Here is a 21,387-nt window from a genome sequence, read left to right as displayed (position 1 = left end):
CCACAAGGATCATCGAGTCAAACTCCTGGCCCCGCACAGGACCATCCCTAAGAGTCACACTGTGTACCTGAGTTATTCTAACCAGTTCTCTATTAATCTTTTGTAGTACTTTCTCTCACAGTTCTCATCATTAACCTTTTGACTTTAATATTGTGTAAAATACTTTGCCACCTGAATGATAAGCAATTCTTCCTTGACAACACAATGTGCAGTTAGTACTTTGCATATCTAACCCAATATATACAAATATAGTAGCATATGGCATATAATTAAACTGCTGGCTGCTATTTCACTGAATGAAAAGGCTCTTTTAGATAGAGATGTATCACAATTAGTTTTTCTTATTTCCAAATTCTAGTATGGTGACACTCATGGCTAGGCTTCACGAATGAAGATTTGGAAAGGGCGCTACCCACATTTGTCACAAGTGCACTGGTGGCTAAAGAGGCCAAAACGAGACAGACATGTCCGGTTGCAAAAGGCACAGCAGAAAGACTCCCTAGGTGGTATTGGCAAGACACGATTCTTTCTGCGTTGTCTTTTCTCCTTGAGAGTGATCCTGCGTGCGTTCTCAAAAGCATCAGCAGCATTATAGATGGTGTGTCTCCAGACCTCCCGATTGGAGGCCAGAGTAGACCAGTTATGGTGATCAAGGCCAAGGCTGAGATGTTGTTTCAGGGAGTCCTTGTATCTTCTCTTCGGGGCTCCTCTCTTGCGGCAGCCAGTGGCAAGTTCACCATAAAGCAAGATCTTAGGGAGGCGGTGGTCCTTCATCCTTGAGACGTGTCCTGCCCAACGCAGCTGTGTTCTCAGCAACATGGCCTCAATACTTGTGACTGCTGCTTGTTCTAGAACAGATGTATTGGTCACGTAATCTGACCAGTGGATGTTTAGGATTGTACGGAGACAGCGTTGATGGAAGCGTTCTAAGAGTCGCAGGTGGTGGCGGTAGATGACCCATGATCCATAAAAAAGAGTAGACAGCACAGTGGCTCTGTAAACACTGATCTTTGTGCTTTTCTTCAGATGTTTATTTCACCAAACTCTTTTATGGAGTTTTCCAAAGGCACTGTATGCCTTTGCTAACCTGTTGTCTATCTCTCCGTCAATCTTACCATCCGAGGAGATGAGGCTACCTAGGTAATTAAACTGCTGGACTGATTTGAGCTCTGATTTGCCAATGGTGATATGGGGATGATGGAAGACTTCCTGAGATGAACCTTAGGATTAAAGGGTCCAGTTCTGCGCATGCTGCGTCTCACCTAAAAAAAATCTATGGTGACACTAGATAATAGTGAATCTGCTTGGTGTAAGTCATAGTGCAGATCCCCTATGGTGCATTAGGAGATGCTAGGGCTGTAAAACTACGTCTAGATTAGGATATTAAAAGCATCAATGTCTATTTGCTGGTAAAGAGACTAACAGGCAAAATATACCCTGCTCATATAAACAGTTTTAGCCTATAAACCAGTGTGACTGGGCACATTGTTTTATAGGCTGGGACTGGTCCTTGAGGAGTTCAAACTCTGTAGGTGTCCTCAGGGTGGCCTGGAAGAATGCTGACTCATATGGCCAAGAGCCAAGCAGATCATGTGAACAGTTTACCAACAAAGAATTTACCATTTTCCCAGTTGTAGTCCCTGGCACTGTTTAATGCAGAACTTCATGTTTAGCATGATCTTTGTGCTGCTTTCATATTGGTTCTTCTGTTCAGCTGTAGACTTAGTTCACCACATCCCAAATTCATCTTGTCCGACCCATTTATGACTTGAAGGATTAAAGATGCCAGTTTTCCAAATAGACTATGGAGGAGACTGGTCAGAGGGGATTCAAAGCTGAACACCAAGAGGTCTGGGCATACTTTGTCATTTAAACAGGCCAGGAAATACTAGAATACTGAAGTACCACTTGTAATATACATAGGCGACAAACAATGCTATAGCATTCTCTAATTGCAGAGTTTGGAAATACAGTGTGCAGAAAACAGTAAAGGAAATAATGAAGTAGGTCAGAAAATGGGACTGTATAGGACAGACACTCTTCTGTTTCATGCTTTGATTGCTTTCTATCCTGACTTCAGCTGTTTGTTTCTTGGTTTAATTTTTTTTTTCACTGTTCATTTGGAATTTTTAGTGTTTCATTCCTTGTAACAGGTTTACAATTCCACACCAGTTTCATCAACAACTCCAGAGTAGCTATCTGTGATACCCGGAAGTGCACAAAGGACTTTTTTGGTAATCAGTATTTAATGCAGGCTGAATAAACAAATCTATAAAATTCTGATTTTTTTTTCTGACAAATGGAAATATCACAGAGAGGAATGAATTTCAGTGGGATTTAGTTTTGCTTATTCCAAGCAGATTAAATTAAACACTTGTTCTTCTTCACAAAACAGAATTAAAAAACTCTGCTGAGGCAGTTTGCATCATTATTGTGCATATGGAATTGTATTTTGGAATTAAAGACTACAATCTAAGATGATTGACAACAACAAAAAAATCATAATTTTAAGTCCCAAGGCATTTTTCTATGGTTGTATTTCTTTGTCATGACAGACAGTATATTATATACTGTTTGGATTTGGTACTTTAAAAATACCTCTTAATTATACTCCAGAAGTTTAATTGTTGCTAAGTAACTCTAGTACCTATATTGCTGGATGTGAACAGAACCTAATGAAACTGAGCAATGTACTGACAATGAAAAATACTATGCTTCTGGCCAGAAAAAAATCTAGTATGTTTCAGAGGGGAAACAAAACCTCAGGAAGGGGAAAGGCAGCTAGCTGCCATCAGCAAATAAACAGCAGGAAGTCATACTTCACATGGAACTAGAATAACACAAATGACACAGTGAAGCCCAAGCTAATAACTGCAGCCATTTTGCTGGGGGCAAGGAATTGAGAGACATGGGAAGCAGTTTTATGAGTGCCAAAAATACATCATTATTGGTTATTTGATGGGACATGTCAAAAAGCCACAGTCAGCTAAAAATTAAGACACATTTGAATAGACGTATTTGTAGGAGCTCGACAATATTCTACAGATGGAGAGCTAATGCTCAGAAATGACATCTGCAGGGAAGACATTAAGGTATTTACACTCTATTTTAGCTCTGTTGTATCCATAAACTGTGAGCAACTCACCAACTCCCAGTGAGACAATATGACACACTATATGGGCTGTGCAGATTGCTGGGTAATCTCCTTCTATTACAAATCCATAATGGCCAATACTGAATGCAAGGATTGCAAAGGAGACACAAATTCTTACAGTCTCATAATACCTCCGTTCACTACAATAGGCTGTATTGTGTATTGACTTCCATGACAGGTTGCAGATAATAGCTGTAGAGGAAAAATAGCTATGAATATGATATTATCCTGTGTAGGTGTTCTCAGCACTGAAAATAGGAAATAAAACTTTCTTTTTCCATATCACTGTTTTTATTCTTTTTACAAAACAGAAATATAACCCAAGCTTTTACAATTGTAATTTCTGCAACTTCCCTTGTCTGGTACTACTTTAAAATGAGTCTCGCTTGGCTTTGGCTATATACTGCTTATTTTACTTCTGTGATTAGCCTCATTGCCTTTGCAGAAATGACAGTAATTCACAAAAATAATATACATAAGTATACCTAGGAACAGTAGCATTGGCCTGCTGTTGACCAGACCACAATGCTGGCTTTGCACTGGGTACACTCCAGTGGGATGATTTTTGTGTAGGCAGAACCAATGCTACCTGTCTTTGACTGTGGTACTCAAGAAGAGCTGGTGTCCTTTACTTCTGACAGACTGAACAGGCAGGGAGCCACTGGTGGGGTATTTTTTCATGCTGGGAAGCATTATCTTCTTAGGGTTATTTGGTTTACGTAAGTTTTCACTAAGAAAATTCCATACAGGTTTAAGAAAATAAACCTTTGGCAATGTCTTTCATATCTTTTGGCTTCCTTCTGAGGAACAACACAGTTTTCTCTAGAGGCTGATGCTGTGCACTGGAAATTTTAGTTTGTGCAGGGTGTTGGTGCTGGATGACTCAGGGGGCTAAGGAGAGGTGCAGGGACCAGGTGTCCTTGCAGTCATTGGGATGGTACAGATTCCCATCAGCCTCATCTTCTTTCAGCAGCATAACAAAACATTTCTAACAGTGAGTCAAATATTACTGATATTTCATACTGATTACCGAGTGTAAATGTCACTATGAACTGTGCCTGGAACACTTGAATGCCACCCTTGAGCTGGCTGAGGAACGAAACGATGGGTCTGTATTTGTGATCTGCAGCCCATCTGCTCCTCTGAGTGCCATTAAGAAGGAAGTGAAATGGAGGACATTTGTTTTATCACTTTCTTCCTTGCAAATACATATTGTTTTGCACATGTAGGGCCATCTTATTTTAAGTTATAATGGCAGCGGGACATCAAGTTTCTCAAACCAAGTGACCAACTTTAGGAAGAAAACAAAAGTGTCATCCTATACTTCATCAGCCACGTGTTCTGTTTTAGTCCATAAACTAATACAGTATAAGGCATGGAAATATCCATCTCTAAAAATTAAGTCAAGACCCTCTAATAATGATTTGTCTTAAAACAGAGTCCTACAGCCTGCAATTGACATTAACAGGCCCTTAAAATAACTTTGCAGAGCAACTTTTGACATCCTTTGCTGTAGTATTTTTGCCAACTTCAGAAATCACCAATATAGAGTCTTAAAACATAACTGCATGTCTACAAAAATGAGCAAATATGTATGAGAATGTCACACAATTTTTTATGCAGATATGATACTTTTTGAAAGGTTTTGGTGGCAAACATTATTGGTGGCATGTTTGCTACTAGTTTTCATAGTGGCAAAATAAAACTTTGGGTTAGAAATTATTTTTAGATATGAAAACTGCTGCCACTGGGCATAATTCTAAAGAGAGAATGGAGATATTATAATCTGACAATATTAACTACGTTGTCTTTAGGCGATTTCATTTGGTTTTGCTAAGACCCTTAATGAAAGTATGTCCAAAAAACTACAATAAAAAAGGGAAGGTCTGTTCTGGTATTCTCTGGTTGTTTTGTTTAAGGCACAGGAGAGTTAAGTAATGCAGAACTGGACTTTTTCATCACTCAAATCAGCAAAAATGAAACATTTTGATATTAATATTAATCATTTCAGAGAGGAAGAGGCTGTCTTATAATCTGTTTGCATTATTCAGCTTGGTTTTCAGATTTCATTTTTTTTAACTTCAGTTATTCTTTTCTCCTAAAACAAGACAAAGAGCATATGTTCGGTCTACCTATTAATCTCCAGCCAGCAACATTCAATTTGGAACCAAAATAATCTTATATACAAGCAGTGTGTGCTAAAAGTCTGAAATGCTAAGCAGCTGGGCTTTTATTAGTCTCATCTTCATCAAGTATACTCGGATAAATTTGTACAGTCAGTGTTTTGTTTTCAATTGTTTGGAACATTTTTTGCTGAGCTTATTTGGCTATGTTTCAAGCCAAAACTGTGTTTGCAGCAGCTCTTCACTTTTCTGTTCAGCATCTAAGTTCTATAGTGTGGTACAACATCCATTATACAGCTACAGGTAGGAGCAGTGTATACAAAGTGATGTGATAATTTTGTGCCATTGGAGCATGTTTCACCCAAGGACTTCGGAGTTTTAACTCTCCCAATGGTTGGCAACTAGATGCAGAAATACATTTCTTTTATTTACAGAGAATTACCAGTTGCGGGGGTCAAGACTCCAGACTTTGGTACCTGCCACCTTTGGCGGTGCTGGATTTAAACCAGTTGAGAATAATCAGGTGATAAAATGAGAAATTGTGAATGTCCTCTCTCCACACTTGAGATTCACATATAACTTGTAGTTGTAACTCTGTAACAAGGAGAAGGAAGCTTCCCAGAAGAGATAAAGCCTAAGAAATTGGTTTAAGAAAATGTCACATGTCAAAATCATCTAAGGTAATGCAAGGGCATTATGAATGTTTGTAGATGTAATGTCTAAATTAGCAAATGGAGAATCTTATGTCTTGGAAGTCTGATTTTCAGGATTTTTGGACTTGGACTGTTCTAGAATGTCAGGCCACCTCGGGCTCTGTTTTCATGAACATATGTTCCCAGATGTGCCTGTATGTACAAAATTGCCATTTTGCATTTATAAAAACTGAAATTAAGGACAGTATTACCTACCCTAGGAGCTCAAAAGGTAGACACACACACATAAATAAATAAAAATACTAGTGTCTTATTTTTGAGCATTTAGCAAAATTAAGAAGTTTATCTGCTTGTGTTTTCTAGGATTACATTCTGAACTCTTTGCCACAAGTTTTAAAATTCAAACAGTGCAGATTAAAGCATTCATCAGAGTTAGTGTCCATCATGGGTTGAATTTAAATGGAGTACAGTGAATAAATGGCAGAGAGAATTGAGCCAAATAACTAGAGATTGCCTATGTAATGGGAATGTTTAAAGAGAGATAATGATGATGTTGTTGAAGTTTTTTTTCTACAAATGTTAAAATTTTTTGGATATATTAATTTCTTCTATCTGTTACCCACACACGAGTCAGAGGTAGATTTGAGATATTTTCATTGATACTAGTGATAATTTTGACTTTTTTTTGTATGTTGGCTAACATGAATTTTAATTCAAAGTCAACCTCTTTGCTCAGTTGACATTAAGGTTTTATGTTTAGGAGCTCTCACTTTTTAAGTTTCTAGGGCTCAGATTCCAGCTGTGTTAAAATTAGAGGTGTGATCCCTTGAAATGATCATACCTATGCTGTTAGAAAAGATGATGCCTGTGGTTTTCAGATGAATGACAGAGTTCTTTAGAAATAAGCTATTATCTGACTTCCTTCTTTTCACATATTAATTTCCTGGCCAGACATGCCAAGGTCACATGAAGACACATTTACATTAGATATGCTGTCATGATTTGAAACATGGACCAAACAATACCATTTATACTCTAGCTTTGCTATTGGGCCTAAATGTGAGTTGCCTAAAAATTTTCTGTAGAGTGGTTCTGCTGTTTTATTTTCCCTCAGGAGTGCTGTGAAAATGAACACAAGCAGGAAACATTTACAACGAATTTTAAACTCATAAAGGTAAACTAAGTAAAGGCTAAACTTGTAAAGACTAAACTTCTAAGTATTATTTACTTGAGCTACCACTTTCTTCATTCAGATGTAGACTTGAGGCAATACAGCTTAACAAACATAATAACACGAAAAACATAGAAATATGTATTGAACCAATTTTTAACAATCAACTGCAAAATCTAAGTCTTCTCTGTTGGTGGACAGTAAAGAACTGTTTGTAATTTTTTTTTTTTTTTTAAATAAGGGAGCATTCAGAGTGCTGATGCTTTGAATGAATTCCAGCATGAGTAATTACATCCTACCATATCTAAATATCAATTAGATGTGGTCTTTTCTTTTTTATTCGTTTCCTGTTCCACATTGCTGGATAATGTTGCAGTACCCTTCTGAACAGTAGCCACATTCACCCTAATGTTGGCAACATTTTTGTGGCAGACAAAGTGATATCTTTGTCTCCATGATGATTCTCTAATGCTTCCACTCACAGTGGTTTTACTCTGACAGCTTCAGTGGTGTTGCTCTGGCTTATGTCAGCATAAGTGTGTATGAGAATTATGACACAATAAGAACTATATAAATATCAAATGGTTAATAATATTTGATGCTGTAGGAAGTTGATGGGCATAAAGCTGAATCCTATGAGGCAGAGATTTAACTACAAGAACAACATAAAATTCGCTACTCAATAGTAAAAAAACCCTATCTTAGAATTAGTATTTAGCCTCTTGGGTTTTTTCCTCAAGTTCATCAGGATGAATAGTGAATATGGACTTTCCACTTCAACTAATTTACAGAACATTAGGTCCCTGGTATTTATACTGTGTGCGGTGCTGTGGTATTGGGGTTATAGTCAATAGTTTACCAAGTGCTATAAAATTATTGTTTTCACTAGACACTATGCCAAATTTCTTTGAGGGCAAAATATAAGATTCAGTGACCAAAAAGACTTTATTTATTTATGAAGAACATGGTTGAGAGCTCACAAGTGGTGAGAAAATCAAATTACTTTCCTTTTCTTATAAGCCCCCTTTGGCAACTCAGTAGAGTACAGTGCAGCAGAAAAGTGGATGGGAGGAGGACTATCTCACTTTGATTTTGATGTTTTTTTCAGATACTGAGTCTTCTAAACTTCAGGCCAAATAAAAACACAAGGTAACCTTGCAATATCTTGCCCTTTATTTGCCAGGATGTAGGGCCTGATACCACAGTTCAGAAAAAAATAAGGATGTTCCAGATGGCACTGAAGGAAGGTGGATGTGATACTTAAAAGTGTCTCGCAGCCTTGCTTTATCTGGACTTTGATCCTTCATGGTCACTTTTGTATATGGATCACAGATTTTGGTTCTGCTGGCAGGTATCTGCTTAGCATCTTTCAGATGGTGGATCTATAGGATGGAGCTGATCTCAACACCTATAGCACAAACAGAAAATTCCTTACTTATGGTGAGACTGGCCTCTTTTTTCAAAATTAAATTGAGTGTGATATTTTTGCAGACATTTGGTCTCTCCTAATTGCAGAGACTAATGAAGGTGATCTGCAGTGGAATATTAGGGCCTCATTTTATAAAATAACAACTTTGAAGCTTTATGCTTGTAAAATCAGAGAAAGGGTCACTGGCCTACCATCTCTGTAGAAATGGAAGATTTCTTAGCTTGGACGTCAACTAACATTCCTGAAAGATAGAATTAGATCCAACAAGGAACTAAGGTTACAGCTGGAAGCTGAACTGTTTGTCAGCCAATAAGACAGGCCTTGATCTTTTTGCTCAGTAATCTTTTAATGGGCAAAAGAAATGTAATTTCTTTTCCTGTCAGGCAGTTTGCATCCAGAGAATAGTTACTGGGTGACCTTGACTTACATAAAACAAAGCTTCAAACAGAGCTAAACTGGTTCCTAGTGAGCCTGGCTGGTCATTTGACAATACTCTTGTATTGCTTTGGGATACCCAAAGTCCCCAGACATAGATTTATTCTGCACTCTAATTGCAAATGCCTATATAAGGTGACAATCTGAGAAATTTACAACTCATTGCAATGACTAAAGTGTTAATTCTGAAATATCTCACTAACATATACCATTTTCATGTTTCTATCTAGTAAGCAAGATAAATCTGTGAACAAGAACTTCAGTGCACATCAGTCTTGCTGACTAAAGACCATGCATTAAAAGTTTGCTGTTATGTAAAGAAGATTACTTATTAGAATAATGGTTTTGAAGTTGCATACAGGGCTGGCATCCTTTTGATTAATACATCTGTTGCATAAAAATTAAAATAAGGTTTCATATTATGGAATAAGGGCTAGGTGCACTAATGAGGACAATTTGTACCTGCAATCCATACAGACCCTTAATTTTGGACACCAACAAGAGACATGCCTGGCAGTTGTGGATGAATGTTTGTACACAGCTCGTACATGTATAATATTTCTGCTCACCTAATTCACACATGGACATGTTTGAAAATAAACCCATATATCATTTTCTTTCTTTTAGCAGACTTTCATTCAAATGCCACCATAGCCCAATTCCACTGGAAGACAAATCAGCATTCAAGCTGTCAACAAAGAAGACTGATATTGGCCATAAGTCCCTATTATCTGACAGCCTTGACGTGGACTTGAATTAAGATACAGCTGTGATCAATGCTACTTAACTGTACCATTACCTGATGGCTCATCTACACATGGTAGAACAGAGACCAAATTATACTGAAAAGTACTTATAAATGTGGTTGCTACCTGTGATGTTACACTGATAAACAAAGCATCAGCTCTGGATGACACATTATTTACATGGATTGAAGTACAGCACCCAGTCCAGCTGTAACGGTGCAGCAATGATTTTGCCAGAGCTTGGAACCGCACATAGCGCACAGGTCTAGGAAAGAGCTTAGCTGTATAACACATCTCCTAACATTATCTCCCACCCCAGTAAATCTAGTTGGTTAATGGGATACTGACATTTTATTAGATTGTTGTGTTATCACCACTGCACAAGCACCTCCTGGGATTTTGTATCCCTATTTCTAGGCTTATTGTTTTCTTACAAGTGTCTACTATTAAGAGCAGGTTGTGCTGTATTACAGCTGGCCAACTAAATTCCCACGGCACACGAAGATCTGAGCTTATACTTCTCGAGTATTTTTCATACTGTAATGAAATAAAAGTCTTTGAAACAGACAAGAGACACATGCATGTGGTCTAGGCTGGCCAGAAGTGGGGGATTCCCATAGGGTTGTTATAACTGCTTTGCCTTACATGGAACAGAATCCCAGACTCCAGGTGAGCATCCTTACTGCCACAATATACCACCTTATAGACTACCTTAACTCTGGTTATAATGCAGAGTTCACTTCTTCTCTGTCTTTTTCTCTGAACTGGACAGCAGTGCCCCTCAAGAGGCTATTGCTATGATACAGCTGGCCAGCATAGCTGGAGGATGTTGACGCTCCATCTTCTACCATAGAAATAAGCAAAAAATGAGCCTGTGAATGTCCTACTTCTAAAACTGCTTTATTTTGGTTTTAGTTTGAAATGAAGTATCAAATATGACCATTATGACATGAATGAACGAATTTGAATTCTCTCTGTCTAACTCTCTAATTAGCAACTTCATTAACTGCTGTCTTTCTTAATTAATTTTTGATCAGGTTTTGCTTCTATGGCTAAGCATATCGGACGCCTGGAACCATTTCAGTTTTCAGTGAGAACCTCTGTTAACACGACTCAATCCCTTGTAAATGCAGACATGCACTTAGCAAATTTGATAAGCCCTGAAATGAATTTAGATGCATAAAGATGGTGAAGCAACCTAATCCTTCCTACAGAAGATAATATTTAAACAAATTTACTTCATTCAATGAAACACCTGGGCAAGTTTACTTAATATAGTCTTTGCATTTAATTATCCCTGCTGAAGGGGCACTTGCCATATTTCAAAATATGATTATTTTCTTTGGTATTAATTATTTTAAGATCCTCAAAGGGAACCTGGAGAAAAATAAAAAAAGGAAGCTCTTAATTAACCTGAGCCACCAGTAAATCATCTTTTTGGAATAGAGAAGCTGGGATATGGGACTAATAATAAACAGTACTTTAAAAATCAGACTCTCTACATGAATAATGAAGAATAGCGGTTAAAACCTGGAAAGAATTCTGTATGAACAAATTGCTGCTAGGCATTAATATCAGAAAGGCACACTTGTACATTAAACTGTCTTATGAATAAAATACAGAAATAGAAAAAAATAATTCTGTGAAGAGCTCAGCGAGGTCAAAATTATTGGCAGAAGTCAAGGAAGTGCAAAATTATCATGTATCCGGAGAACAATACAGCCCAGAGTCAGCATCTTCTTTTCTTTCTTCCTTTTGCTCTTGTGGGGGTGGCATAAAGACAGCTATTCCTTTTGGGAAGAATTTATTCTGCAATATATTTCTGGCAAGTAGTTTTACCGCAAGTATTTTCACTGCACAATCTTCTTACCCTGTCACTTGCAAGAGTGAATACTGTATGCAAAAACAGGAGATGCTGTTCTCCCCACCACAGCTGCAACTGCAATAAGAGTGAGACTTGGATGTTGTTACTCTTCATAGCAAATAAACACACTATGGAACCTTGTGTATGAGTAATGAGATCACTACTTTTTTTGCAGCATTAGTACTACATGAGAGAATATTTGCAATATGGGTTTGCACAGGATGAATACAATTGTATGTACGTATCATCTAAAAGCTGCTTCGGTTGCCTAGGCACAAGAAGGAGAGCAATTGCATGTGTTTGAGGCTATTATTTAGTATTGCACTTCTAGGCTACTCTTGTTTTAATCATTTAATGGTACTATGCTACTTGAAAGTCTAAATGTAGTCTTGCAAAGATGGCATTACATATGCCTTAATCTTTGCAAAAAGGCAGACAGCACTTCATGGTATCAGTAACAGGTTTGCCTCATATTCTACTCCCTCTATGAACTGTATTGTTGGAATCCGAAACTCAGCTATCAGCAGAAAGGGAACTGATAGGATTATGTAGCAGGCCATGGACAGCAGGAGCTGGGAGAAACTCCTTACTCTGAGAAGCCTTATTAAAAGACTTGTTAACATTCAACTATGTTTGACTGTCCTGTCTCCTTCAGCAAGATATGGAAAGACTTTGTGATAATGTCGTTAGATGATGTAGAAGTCCCTTTGTTCTCTCCCCTCCATGTGGTCCTCGCTACGGAAAATATTAACCACTTCGTGTAATTGTAGCAGAGAATTGTGTAATCATCTAGTTAGCATAATCTGTCCCTGATTAGCATAATTCATCCCCTGATTAGCATAACCTGTCCTCTTCATTAACATGTCCTGCCTCCAAGACTTTATATTGTGAAGTGAGTGTTAAATAAAGATTCCAGTTTTCACCCCCAACCTGGGATCGTTTAGCTTTTGACTTCACACTGTATGTTCCACACACTGTAGGTATGAAAAGGGATTAAAACCAGTTTTACAACAAAAGTGGCTTTGCCTTTTATTCTGTCAATTACCAGGCAATTGAATAAATTTTGATTTTCAGTCAAAGTGAGTGTAGTTACCAAATCATACTACCGCTTCATCTAGAAAACAAATTAAGCTGTTTTATGCTGCTTGCAAAAGTAATTCAAAGTCAGCTCTCATTGCTGAAAATAGACTTGTCTTTCCCTTAGTTTTTTCAAAAGGCACGAAATTTATTTCATTTTTCTGTGGAAACTTTGTATTGGTGCTTATAATCTCCCTTTTTCACTATTGGTCAATAAAACTCATCTGAAAACACTTCACTGGGCTCCGTCTTGGTGCTGAAAGTGTGTGCTTTCTCTGGGAAACTTTTAAAATTATAGGAAATGCTTGTGAAATATGGGAAATAATGAGACAAAAAATGTTCTCTGATCATCTATGTTTGTGTTCTTTGCAACTAAAAATATTTTCATGATCAAACTGAAATATTTGTCACAGAATTGTATTCAAGCCCTATCCAGAGACAGCATGGCAAGGAGCAAGTCCAGAGGAGGGCAATGAATATGCTCAGAGGGCTGGGGTACCTCCTCTGTGAAGCCAGGCTGAGAGCTGGGGCTGTTCATCCTGGAGAATAGAATGGTCTGGGATGAACTTAGGGCACCTTAAAGTACCTAAAGGGCCCACAAGACAGCTGAAAAGGGACTTACGACGATGGCATGGAGTGACAGGATGTGGGGGAATGTCTTCAAAATGAAAGAGTATATTAGATAAGATATCAGGAAGAAATTATTTACTGTGAGAGTGATGAGGCACTGGCACAGTTGGCTCAGAGAAGCTGTGGATGTCCCATCCCTAGAAGTGTTCAAGGCCAGGTTGGTTGGGGATATGAACAACCTGGTCAAGTGGAAGGTGTCCCTGCTCATGGCAGGGGTTTGGAACTAGATAATTTTAAGGTCCCTTCTAAACCCAAGCCATTCCATGGTTCTATGAAACCCAGATTCCTCTCATCTGCAAGGTGACAGTGAGTTCAGTACGTCACTCCTCTCTCAAATCACTCTTTGAAAATTGTGTCACGATATTCACACTTAGCACCTTTAAAGGTGGAAGTGAATAGAAATTGGAGAGCCTGTAAGGCCTCAAAGGGGGTCAGAGGTCAGAGCTGTGCTGTCCCAGAACTGGGTGGCAGGGCCAGCAACTGGTGGGTGTGCCACCAGGCCTGATGCATGTTGTGACTACCTGGTGGCTGGTCCTCTGCAGACAGAATCAGTTAGGTTGGAAAAGACCTCTGAGATCACTGAGTTCAACCTATGATTGAACACCACCATGTCAACTAGACCATGGCACTAAGTGCCATGTCCAGTCTGTCCTTAAACACCTCCACCACCTCCCTGCCAGCCCATTCCAACGTCTAATCACCCCTTTTGTGAAGAAATTCTTCCTAATGCCCAACCTAAACCTCCCATGGCGCAGCTCAAGACTGTCGTCTCGTCCTGTCGCAGGTTGCCTGGGAGAAGAGTCCGCTCCCCACCTGCATACAACCAGGTTGTAGAGAGCGTTAAAGTCCTCCCCGAGCTTCCTCTTCTCCAGGGTCGGTTTCCTGCGTGCACTCCCGGCCCTATCCGCACGGTGCCCCGCTGGGGTCACGGACACCCGGGGGGCTCCCTCCCGCCCTGACACGGCGCGGGGGGCGGCGGGGTGGGGGGAGGCCGGCGCTGGGGAGGAGGAGTGGGAAGGAACGGAGAGGGTAAAAGCGAGGGGAGCGCGAGGGAGCGGGGCTGAGAGGGGAGCGAGCGAAGAGTTGGCGGCCGAGGGGCGGGGAGCGGAGCGGGACGAACTGCCCGAGCTGGCGGCCGCCCGCCCGGGCCATGTCGCGGCGAGACGGCGGCGGGACGGGGCTGCCCCGCCCGCTGCTCTGGCTGGCGCTGTGCGCGCTGTGCCCGCTGTGCCGCGGGACCGCCCTACCCTCAGGGCCCGGCCCGGCCGCCTGCAGCCCCCGCTGCCGGCACGGCGGGCTCTGCCTCGGCAACGGCACCTGTCTCTGCTCCAAGGGCTACGAGGGCGAGCGCTGCCAGCACGGTACCGGTGCCCGGGGCGGCACGGCGGGGGTGGGACGCGCTGGGGTCCCTGGGGACGCGTCTGAGTGCCAGCAGAGCTGGGCATAGGTACCTGTGTTCGCTCTCTGTCGTGAGAGCCTTCCTGCGAGTAATCCCTACGGGAAGGGCTGAGGAGCTCGGATTTGGATGTGGTGTGAGAGGTGGGTGGTTGGGTGGCGGGGAGGGCGTAAATGAGGCGCGGTGGAAGAAGAGGGTAAAGACGCAGAGTTTTTGGTGGGGTGAGGCAGTGATAGCAGACTGATAGAGCACAGCCAAGAGCCGGCGTGAAGAGCTCACCTGGGTGAGTAGATCCCGCCGTGGGTCAGTAGATCGTGTTTTACCACCTGAACGTTGGGTGAAGATCCACTTACTGGACAGGCTTCTGCTGGCTTCCTTCTGTTGCTTTAGCTGTGCATGCTTAAATACTTCCCTGGAAGTATTTAAGGAATCACAGAATCACGGTGGGCCCTCTGATCCAGCCTCCCTACTGAAGCAGGGGCATCCTAGAACACGTGGCACAGGATTGCATCCAGACGGTTCTTGAATGCTTTTAGAGGCCTGACGTCTTACTAAGCTTCAGCAACATTAAACTGGTATTTCTAAGTGCGATTAGTCAGGATAGTACTAACAAAAAGATCAAGAAAATGAGTAGAAAGTAGGTTATGTTCTGGATTTCTTTTTATTTAGAACATGTTGTGGTTTTAAAAGTACTAGACTTTACTTCCTAGATGTTACCCGACCCACAGAGTCACTTGTACATCCCATTTCCATGGTAGGAGGTGTAAAGCTAAGGCGAACTGAAGTCTGTGCCTGTTGGTTTCCAAGGGGAGACAAAGTATTTTTGAAAATGTCACCCAATATGTAAAAACGAACATCATGAAGAAGAGTTTTAGTTTAAACCCTGTTTAATGTAACATGTCTGATTTATAAATACTTTCTTTTAAAGTTTAACTGCAGAGCTTTAACTGTGCAGGGAAGTTATTTCACCTGATCGGCAATGTAAGATGACATGACAAATATATTTTAGGAAATACGAAGACAACTGCAAGTATACCAATGTGCAAATTTCTTATGTATTTAAGTAATAACTTTAGTAATTTTCCCATATATTTATCTAAGCTGTCTTTATTGTCTGTCTTACAGCTACATGTTATCCAAAATGCAAAAATGGTGGGGAGTGCCTCCGACCTGGAAAATGCAGATGCCCACCTGGATATGGAGGTAGATACTGTCATAAAGGTAAGACCCAAAAAAGTCGTAGCTTTGAAAGACAAGGAGTTTGAAAACAGACTAAATTAATTTGGGACTTCTCAAGTCCTGGATCTAATCCACTTTGAAATAATGACCTTAATTCTCTAAACCTATGACCTTACTGTCAAGACATGCATGGCCTAGAGGATCTGTATGCTTGCAGGAGGATGGGATGGAGTACATCTACTGAAATGTGTTGTGAGAATCTGAGCAATTTTTTCGCTTAGAAAATACCATGTTTATGTGTTACATAAATATTCTATTTAGCTTTGTAACAGATTCTTTCTAAATAATTTAATGAAATGGCTTGTATAGATACATATTTCTGCATTAAGTGGTTGAAACTTTTGTGTAGTATCTGCAAGGTTGTAATACTGAGGGCAAGTCACTAAAGATATGTGTGGCAATGTATTGTTGAGAGGTAATAGGAGATGACAGAGATGAGGAGTAGCAAAGACCAATTTTTATGGTTTTGTGAAACCTATTTAATATATGTGTGGTTTGGAAGAGGCAATCCAAGAAAACATTGTTATGTTGTTATGAACTGATCAGACTACTGACAACTCGAGTTCTGGGAGAAAAGGGGAAGCAAACTTGAAATAGTTTTAGGGAAAAATGATGTAGTAGGCAAGATATCTCCAGAAAGGGAAGGAAAAAGGAAGTGTTTCTTTCCTTTCAGAAGAAAAGCCTCAATGTGGCACCTAAAAATTTTTAGAAGTTTTTTTTTGAAAGGACACTGGTGAATTAGTTGGGCAGTCGTTAGTGTGCTGAGAACTTAATAAACCTTCTGTCTCACTATGGTCATAGCAGCTAGCAACACCTCACAGGGTTCTCTGTTTATGCTTGATGTTTATTTTGGGGGCATTTTCTTTACGTCCTTCCAATGTGTAATAGCTACCAAGAGTTTACTTGGAATGTAACCTACTGGATACTTGGGGAAGGAACTCAACTAGCTTCTGCAGCTTTCTGGAACCTTGTTGTGGACGGGTTGTTTTGGCTTGGTGGTTTTTTTTGTTTGTTTATTTTTCTCATAAAGCTGTATTTGATATTTTATGAAGAAAGTGTGAGCTGAGTACCTAACATGGTAACATCTGTCTAAGTCTGCAGAAGCTTAAACTATAGCTCTGGGATGTTAACTAGGCTGAATAAGAATTTGGCTGCCAGTGATAATAATTTAATATCAAAATTGTTAACATTATAGAGGAATAGAAAAGATAAGAAAGTATCTTCTGATGAAAATCTGTATAACACAGTTACTGTTACATAATGCATTGGGAAAGAACTATTCAGTTTGAGCAGACATAACAGTGTTGACAGCAATGAGGCAAACTGGAGCGTGGTCAGCTTAATTTTTGAGCAACAGAATTTTTAACTTTTTTTTTTTCTTAAAATGTCTTAAAAGCCAACTGAAAGTGTAGCTTTGTGGAATCTTGACAGGGACCCCTCAAGAAAGGGGAACTTGATATTCTTACAAGAGTCTAAATCAGAAACAAGGTGAGTGATACCACTTAAACAGAAAAAAGCAGAGTGAGGATTCAGTTTATGCTAATACTACAGCTTAGACTTGGATTAGTGTCTGAGTAAAAGTCCTTCTTGTGTTTGCCAATAATGCCAAGGTCGCAGGTTTGATCTCTGTACGGGCCATTCACTTAAGAGTTGGACTCAATGATCCTTGTGGGTCCCTTCCAGCTCAGAATATTCTGTGATTCTGTTATTGGGTTATCCCTGTAAGGCAAAGGTAAGGCTTGTGTTCACCTTGTACAGACTTGTGTGTGGGGCAGTGTGCTATTACAGAATCACACAGAATCATAGAATGGGTGATGTTGGAAGGGACCTCTGGAGGTCATAATTTCCAACCTCCCTGCTCAAGCCAGCGGCCAAGGACCAGACAGTCCCCCTTGCCTTTCTAGAAGATTGGAGTGATATTTGCTTTCATCCAATCTTGAGGCATTTCTCCCAGTTACCAAAATCGATCAAACATCATCAATATTAAATACATTAACTTATGTAATGTGACAAAGAAATATGCAAACAAGCTTTGAAGAACTTTTCCAGCTATTCTGGAGTTTACTTGTTTGTCCTTGCATGTTTAGTATTTGTGCCAAAAATCTGTTAGCTCAAAACTTGTGGTTGAACAGAGATTTGGCCATTTTTTTCCTACAAATTATCAAATGGACATCCCAACTGTCCATTTGTATAACGAAGGATAGTTGTTCCTCTTCAATGCGGTGAAGGTGGTGTATAATTTACATCCATGCTTGTGAAAGGAAGTATTTGATTGTACAGAAGAATGATTGTGCCGCTTTTCAAAGATGTTGCTCACCACAGTTGATACCAATCATATGTCTGGCATAAATAATGCTTCATTAGTGAGGCCTGCAGGGCTTTGATGTGTGGAACAGTTCTGAAATGAGGAGGCTGGCTTAGATATTTGGCCTTTAGGAAGGCACTGCTTAGGTTCATTTGTCAAAGTAATATCCGTTTCTCTTCTTCCTCTTGTTATATGTAGGTCCTGTCAGGTAAGGAAATATGTACATCCTTGACCACGGGTTATTGGTGTACCAGCTGTGATTTGGCAAGTTTGATATGAATGTGCCTGTTAGTAGTTCCTGTGGTGTAGTTGATGAACAGTGGTGTAGCTGGTGAGCAGTTGGCTCACAGCTGGGTAGGGGAGGAGCTGTGCCATAGCAATAATACTCTCAGGCTAAATGCTCAATAAGCTTTTAAGCATATGCCTAATTTTAACTGCTTTTTGAGGTGGCATTTGCAGTTGTGGTTCTGTCATCCTCACTCATTCCTCAGAGAACTGTGTCTTGCTCTGAAAAGTCATTGCAGATGTGATAAAACAAGTAGTTGATGCTAGACCACCTGTTTAAAGATAATTATTTGAAGGCCTCTTCTGCTTCTGAAATGCATGGTGTATGCTGTCTTCTGCAGTAAGCTGTGAAGGAGGCTGTCAAAATGGTGGGGAATGCATCTCTGTCAATGGAGTTGTGAAGTGCCTTTGTGCTTCTGGCTGGACAGGATCAAGATGCCAAGAAGGTGGGTATCTACGTTCATGAAAATATTTATATTGATTAAAAATAAAACTGCAGTAACAAAAACATTTTAAAAGTATTAAGAGACTAATAACTATGGAAATGTCATTGCATTACTACAGAAATGAGTGACCTACATTATTGGTACATACTCAGATAAAATCATGTGAAATTATTTTGCATTAGGTGTACATCTGTTAAGATTTAAACCAAAAATCTTAACATAATGCATAAATACTTTTATTTTCCATTTTCATGGTCCTGGAAGTGCTTTTGGAGCTATACCAGCTGAGTATCTGGCCTGGAAGAAAAATGTGTTTTGCTATTTTGATTTGTATCATCCTGAATCTTTCATTCTGTCAGAATTCTTTTATATCAGTTTTGTAAATCCTGCTGACTTATCCATTCTTTTTCTTCTAGCAATTTGTCCTCAAGGTTGTCGGAATAATGGAGCTTGTGTGGCTCCTGGGATTTGTAGCTGTCCAGCTGGATGGGTCGGTGGAGCATGTCACTTAGGTAAATGACTTCTGACATTTTTCGTTTATCCTTTCCTCTGCTTGTTTGATTTACCAATGTAGTGTTCAAATCCTCAGTGCCTAACAAAGCTTCTAGGGAAGTATCTTAGAATAGTAACTGAGAGCTGCTTCCGCATACTGGGGCTCTTACAAGTATGCATAAGGCTTTTTAATTTGGTCAAAAACACAGAATTTTTCCACTTTGACAGAGATTCAGATTTTGGTTGCCACCAAATTAATTACTTGATATGTCTTGTCTGTATTTCTGAAATATTTTTTATATACTGAGACCCTAGAATAAAGAACTGAAAATAGCCATTACAGAAATGCTATTGCTGCTGGTGTGGGTTAGAAACTTCCTTAAATTCTATGGACATACAAAACTGAAACTTGATTCTGACTTTGAGGATAAGTTGGCAGAATCAATTCCAGGTGCTCTTAGAATTCTGAGTAAGAGAAAGTTGCCTGTAGTCAGTATTAGTACTGACACTTGCTGAACAAACACTGGCATTTTTACAAATTTTGATTCACAAAAGCAGATGATTATAAAGTCTTTAATCTACTCTTCGTGGGCCTTGTATGCTTGTAGCAGCACTGCCCTGATGTTTAAAGCTCATGTAAACATTGCTTTTAAACTGGATATTGTGGGTGCAAGGTCTCTGAATTAAGTCCTCTGCATTTGAAGTTTTTGTGTGGCTGTAGGAATCTAGTGTTAGTTCTTCTGCAGTATATATGTTCAAGCAAACATTAACAAATAATACTTTGATGTTCCCATTTGACCATGTAAATCCTTATCCTTTGTATTTGTCAGTGTCTTGAGACAGAGGGTTATAATAAAAGCCAACTGTGGGAGATGCAAAGAACTTGTAAAATGCTTAGCTCCATTCCCTGCAGCTGCAATAGTGGTAGAAGTGGTCAGGTTCTTAATGTCAAAATCACTGTTCTCGAACTAACTGGGTCTGCATTAAGTTTGACTTCTGTTGGTGCAGATGCTCATAAGCAAATTGCAGCCCCTGGCTTGTTAAGTGAACTGATGTGTAGCTAGGGGACAGCTGAAGCTCAGCCCTCATCTGCCCTTCCTATGGGGGAAGAGAAAGTGGTGACTTTTCTCATGCATGTGGATCCAAGAACTCGCTTAAAAAGGTTTCAGCAGAAATTTTTATTGTTCTCTCACTTTCATGGAAGCATCCATCTCAAAACCAGCCCATGCCTTAAAGAACAGAAATTATAGTATTTTAAAAGGGAAATGGAGCATGAATAAGACTAGACATACTGTGCTTGTATTCCAGTGAAGGCCACGATGCCATAAATTGAAAGGCATTGCTTTTCAGTTCTTCCATTATGCTGTTATTTATACTGTCCCAGTGCAGTCACCAGGGAACAATTCTGCTACCACGGCGAGAAGAAAAATGATCCTGTATTGTGCTGAAGACATACTGTGTATCTGGTGTCTCATTTCAGCTGTATGTAAACTACCCTGTCAACATGGAGGGAAGTGCATAGCTCCAAACGTGTGCAGATGTCGACTGCCATACTCTGGTCTGCAGTGCACAAAGAAAAGGAAGGAATGAAGCAACTTCAGCAAAGATAAGCTGCTTTTTTTTTTTTTTACATAACCATCCAGAGATGAAATCTGCAGAAGTGGGGGACCTTAAAATAAACATGGTAACTAACCGATTTCTAATAGCTTTTTGTCCTCACTATATTAAGTAAATGCTTTTCTATATGAAAGTGTTGCTGATTGTAACAAAGTTGTTTTAAGTATTCAACTGTGTATAGCGTATGGCACGTTTTCTTCTGTTCCCATTTTTTCTTAATAAGCAGAAGTGTTATGTCTTGGTTGATAACAGCTGACCTTGAAATAAAATTTGTTCTTCAAGTTCTTCAGAATAGATCTATGCTCTTCTTTTTGATTTTTCCCCC

At 39.7% G+C, this 21,387-nt stretch overlaps 1 protein-coding gene across 1 annotated transcript; it reads left to right on the top strand.

Annotated features, from left to right (window-relative positions):
- Window positions 1–14,389: 14,389 nt before the first annotated feature.
- On the top strand, window positions 14,390–21,343 carry LOC116790981 (von Willebrand factor D and EGF domain-containing protein-like). The gene is made up of 5 exons (XM_032696589.1): window positions 14,390–14,643; window positions 15,804–15,899; window positions 18,849–18,953; window positions 19,370–19,465; window positions 20,926–21,343. Exons 1-5 carry the CDS (start codon window positions 14,433–14,435, stop codon window positions 21,033–21,035), a joined length of 618 nt encoding a protein of 205 aa, XP_032552480.1. The 5' UTR covers window positions 14,390–14,432; the 3' UTR covers window positions 21,036–21,343.
- The last annotated feature ends 44 nt before the right edge of the window (window positions 21,344–21,387 follow it).

The sequence above is a fragment of the Chiroxiphia lanceolata genome, chromosome 1, assembly GCF_009829145.1.
Source record: "Chiroxiphia lanceolata isolate bChiLan1 chromosome 1, bChiLan1.pri, whole genome shotgun sequence".
NCBI lineage: Eukaryota > Metazoa > Chordata > Aves > Passeriformes > Pipridae > Chiroxiphia > Chiroxiphia lanceolata.
The sequence above is the reverse complement of the archived record's forward strand: the minus strand, read 5'-3'. Positions and strand labels throughout refer to the sequence as shown.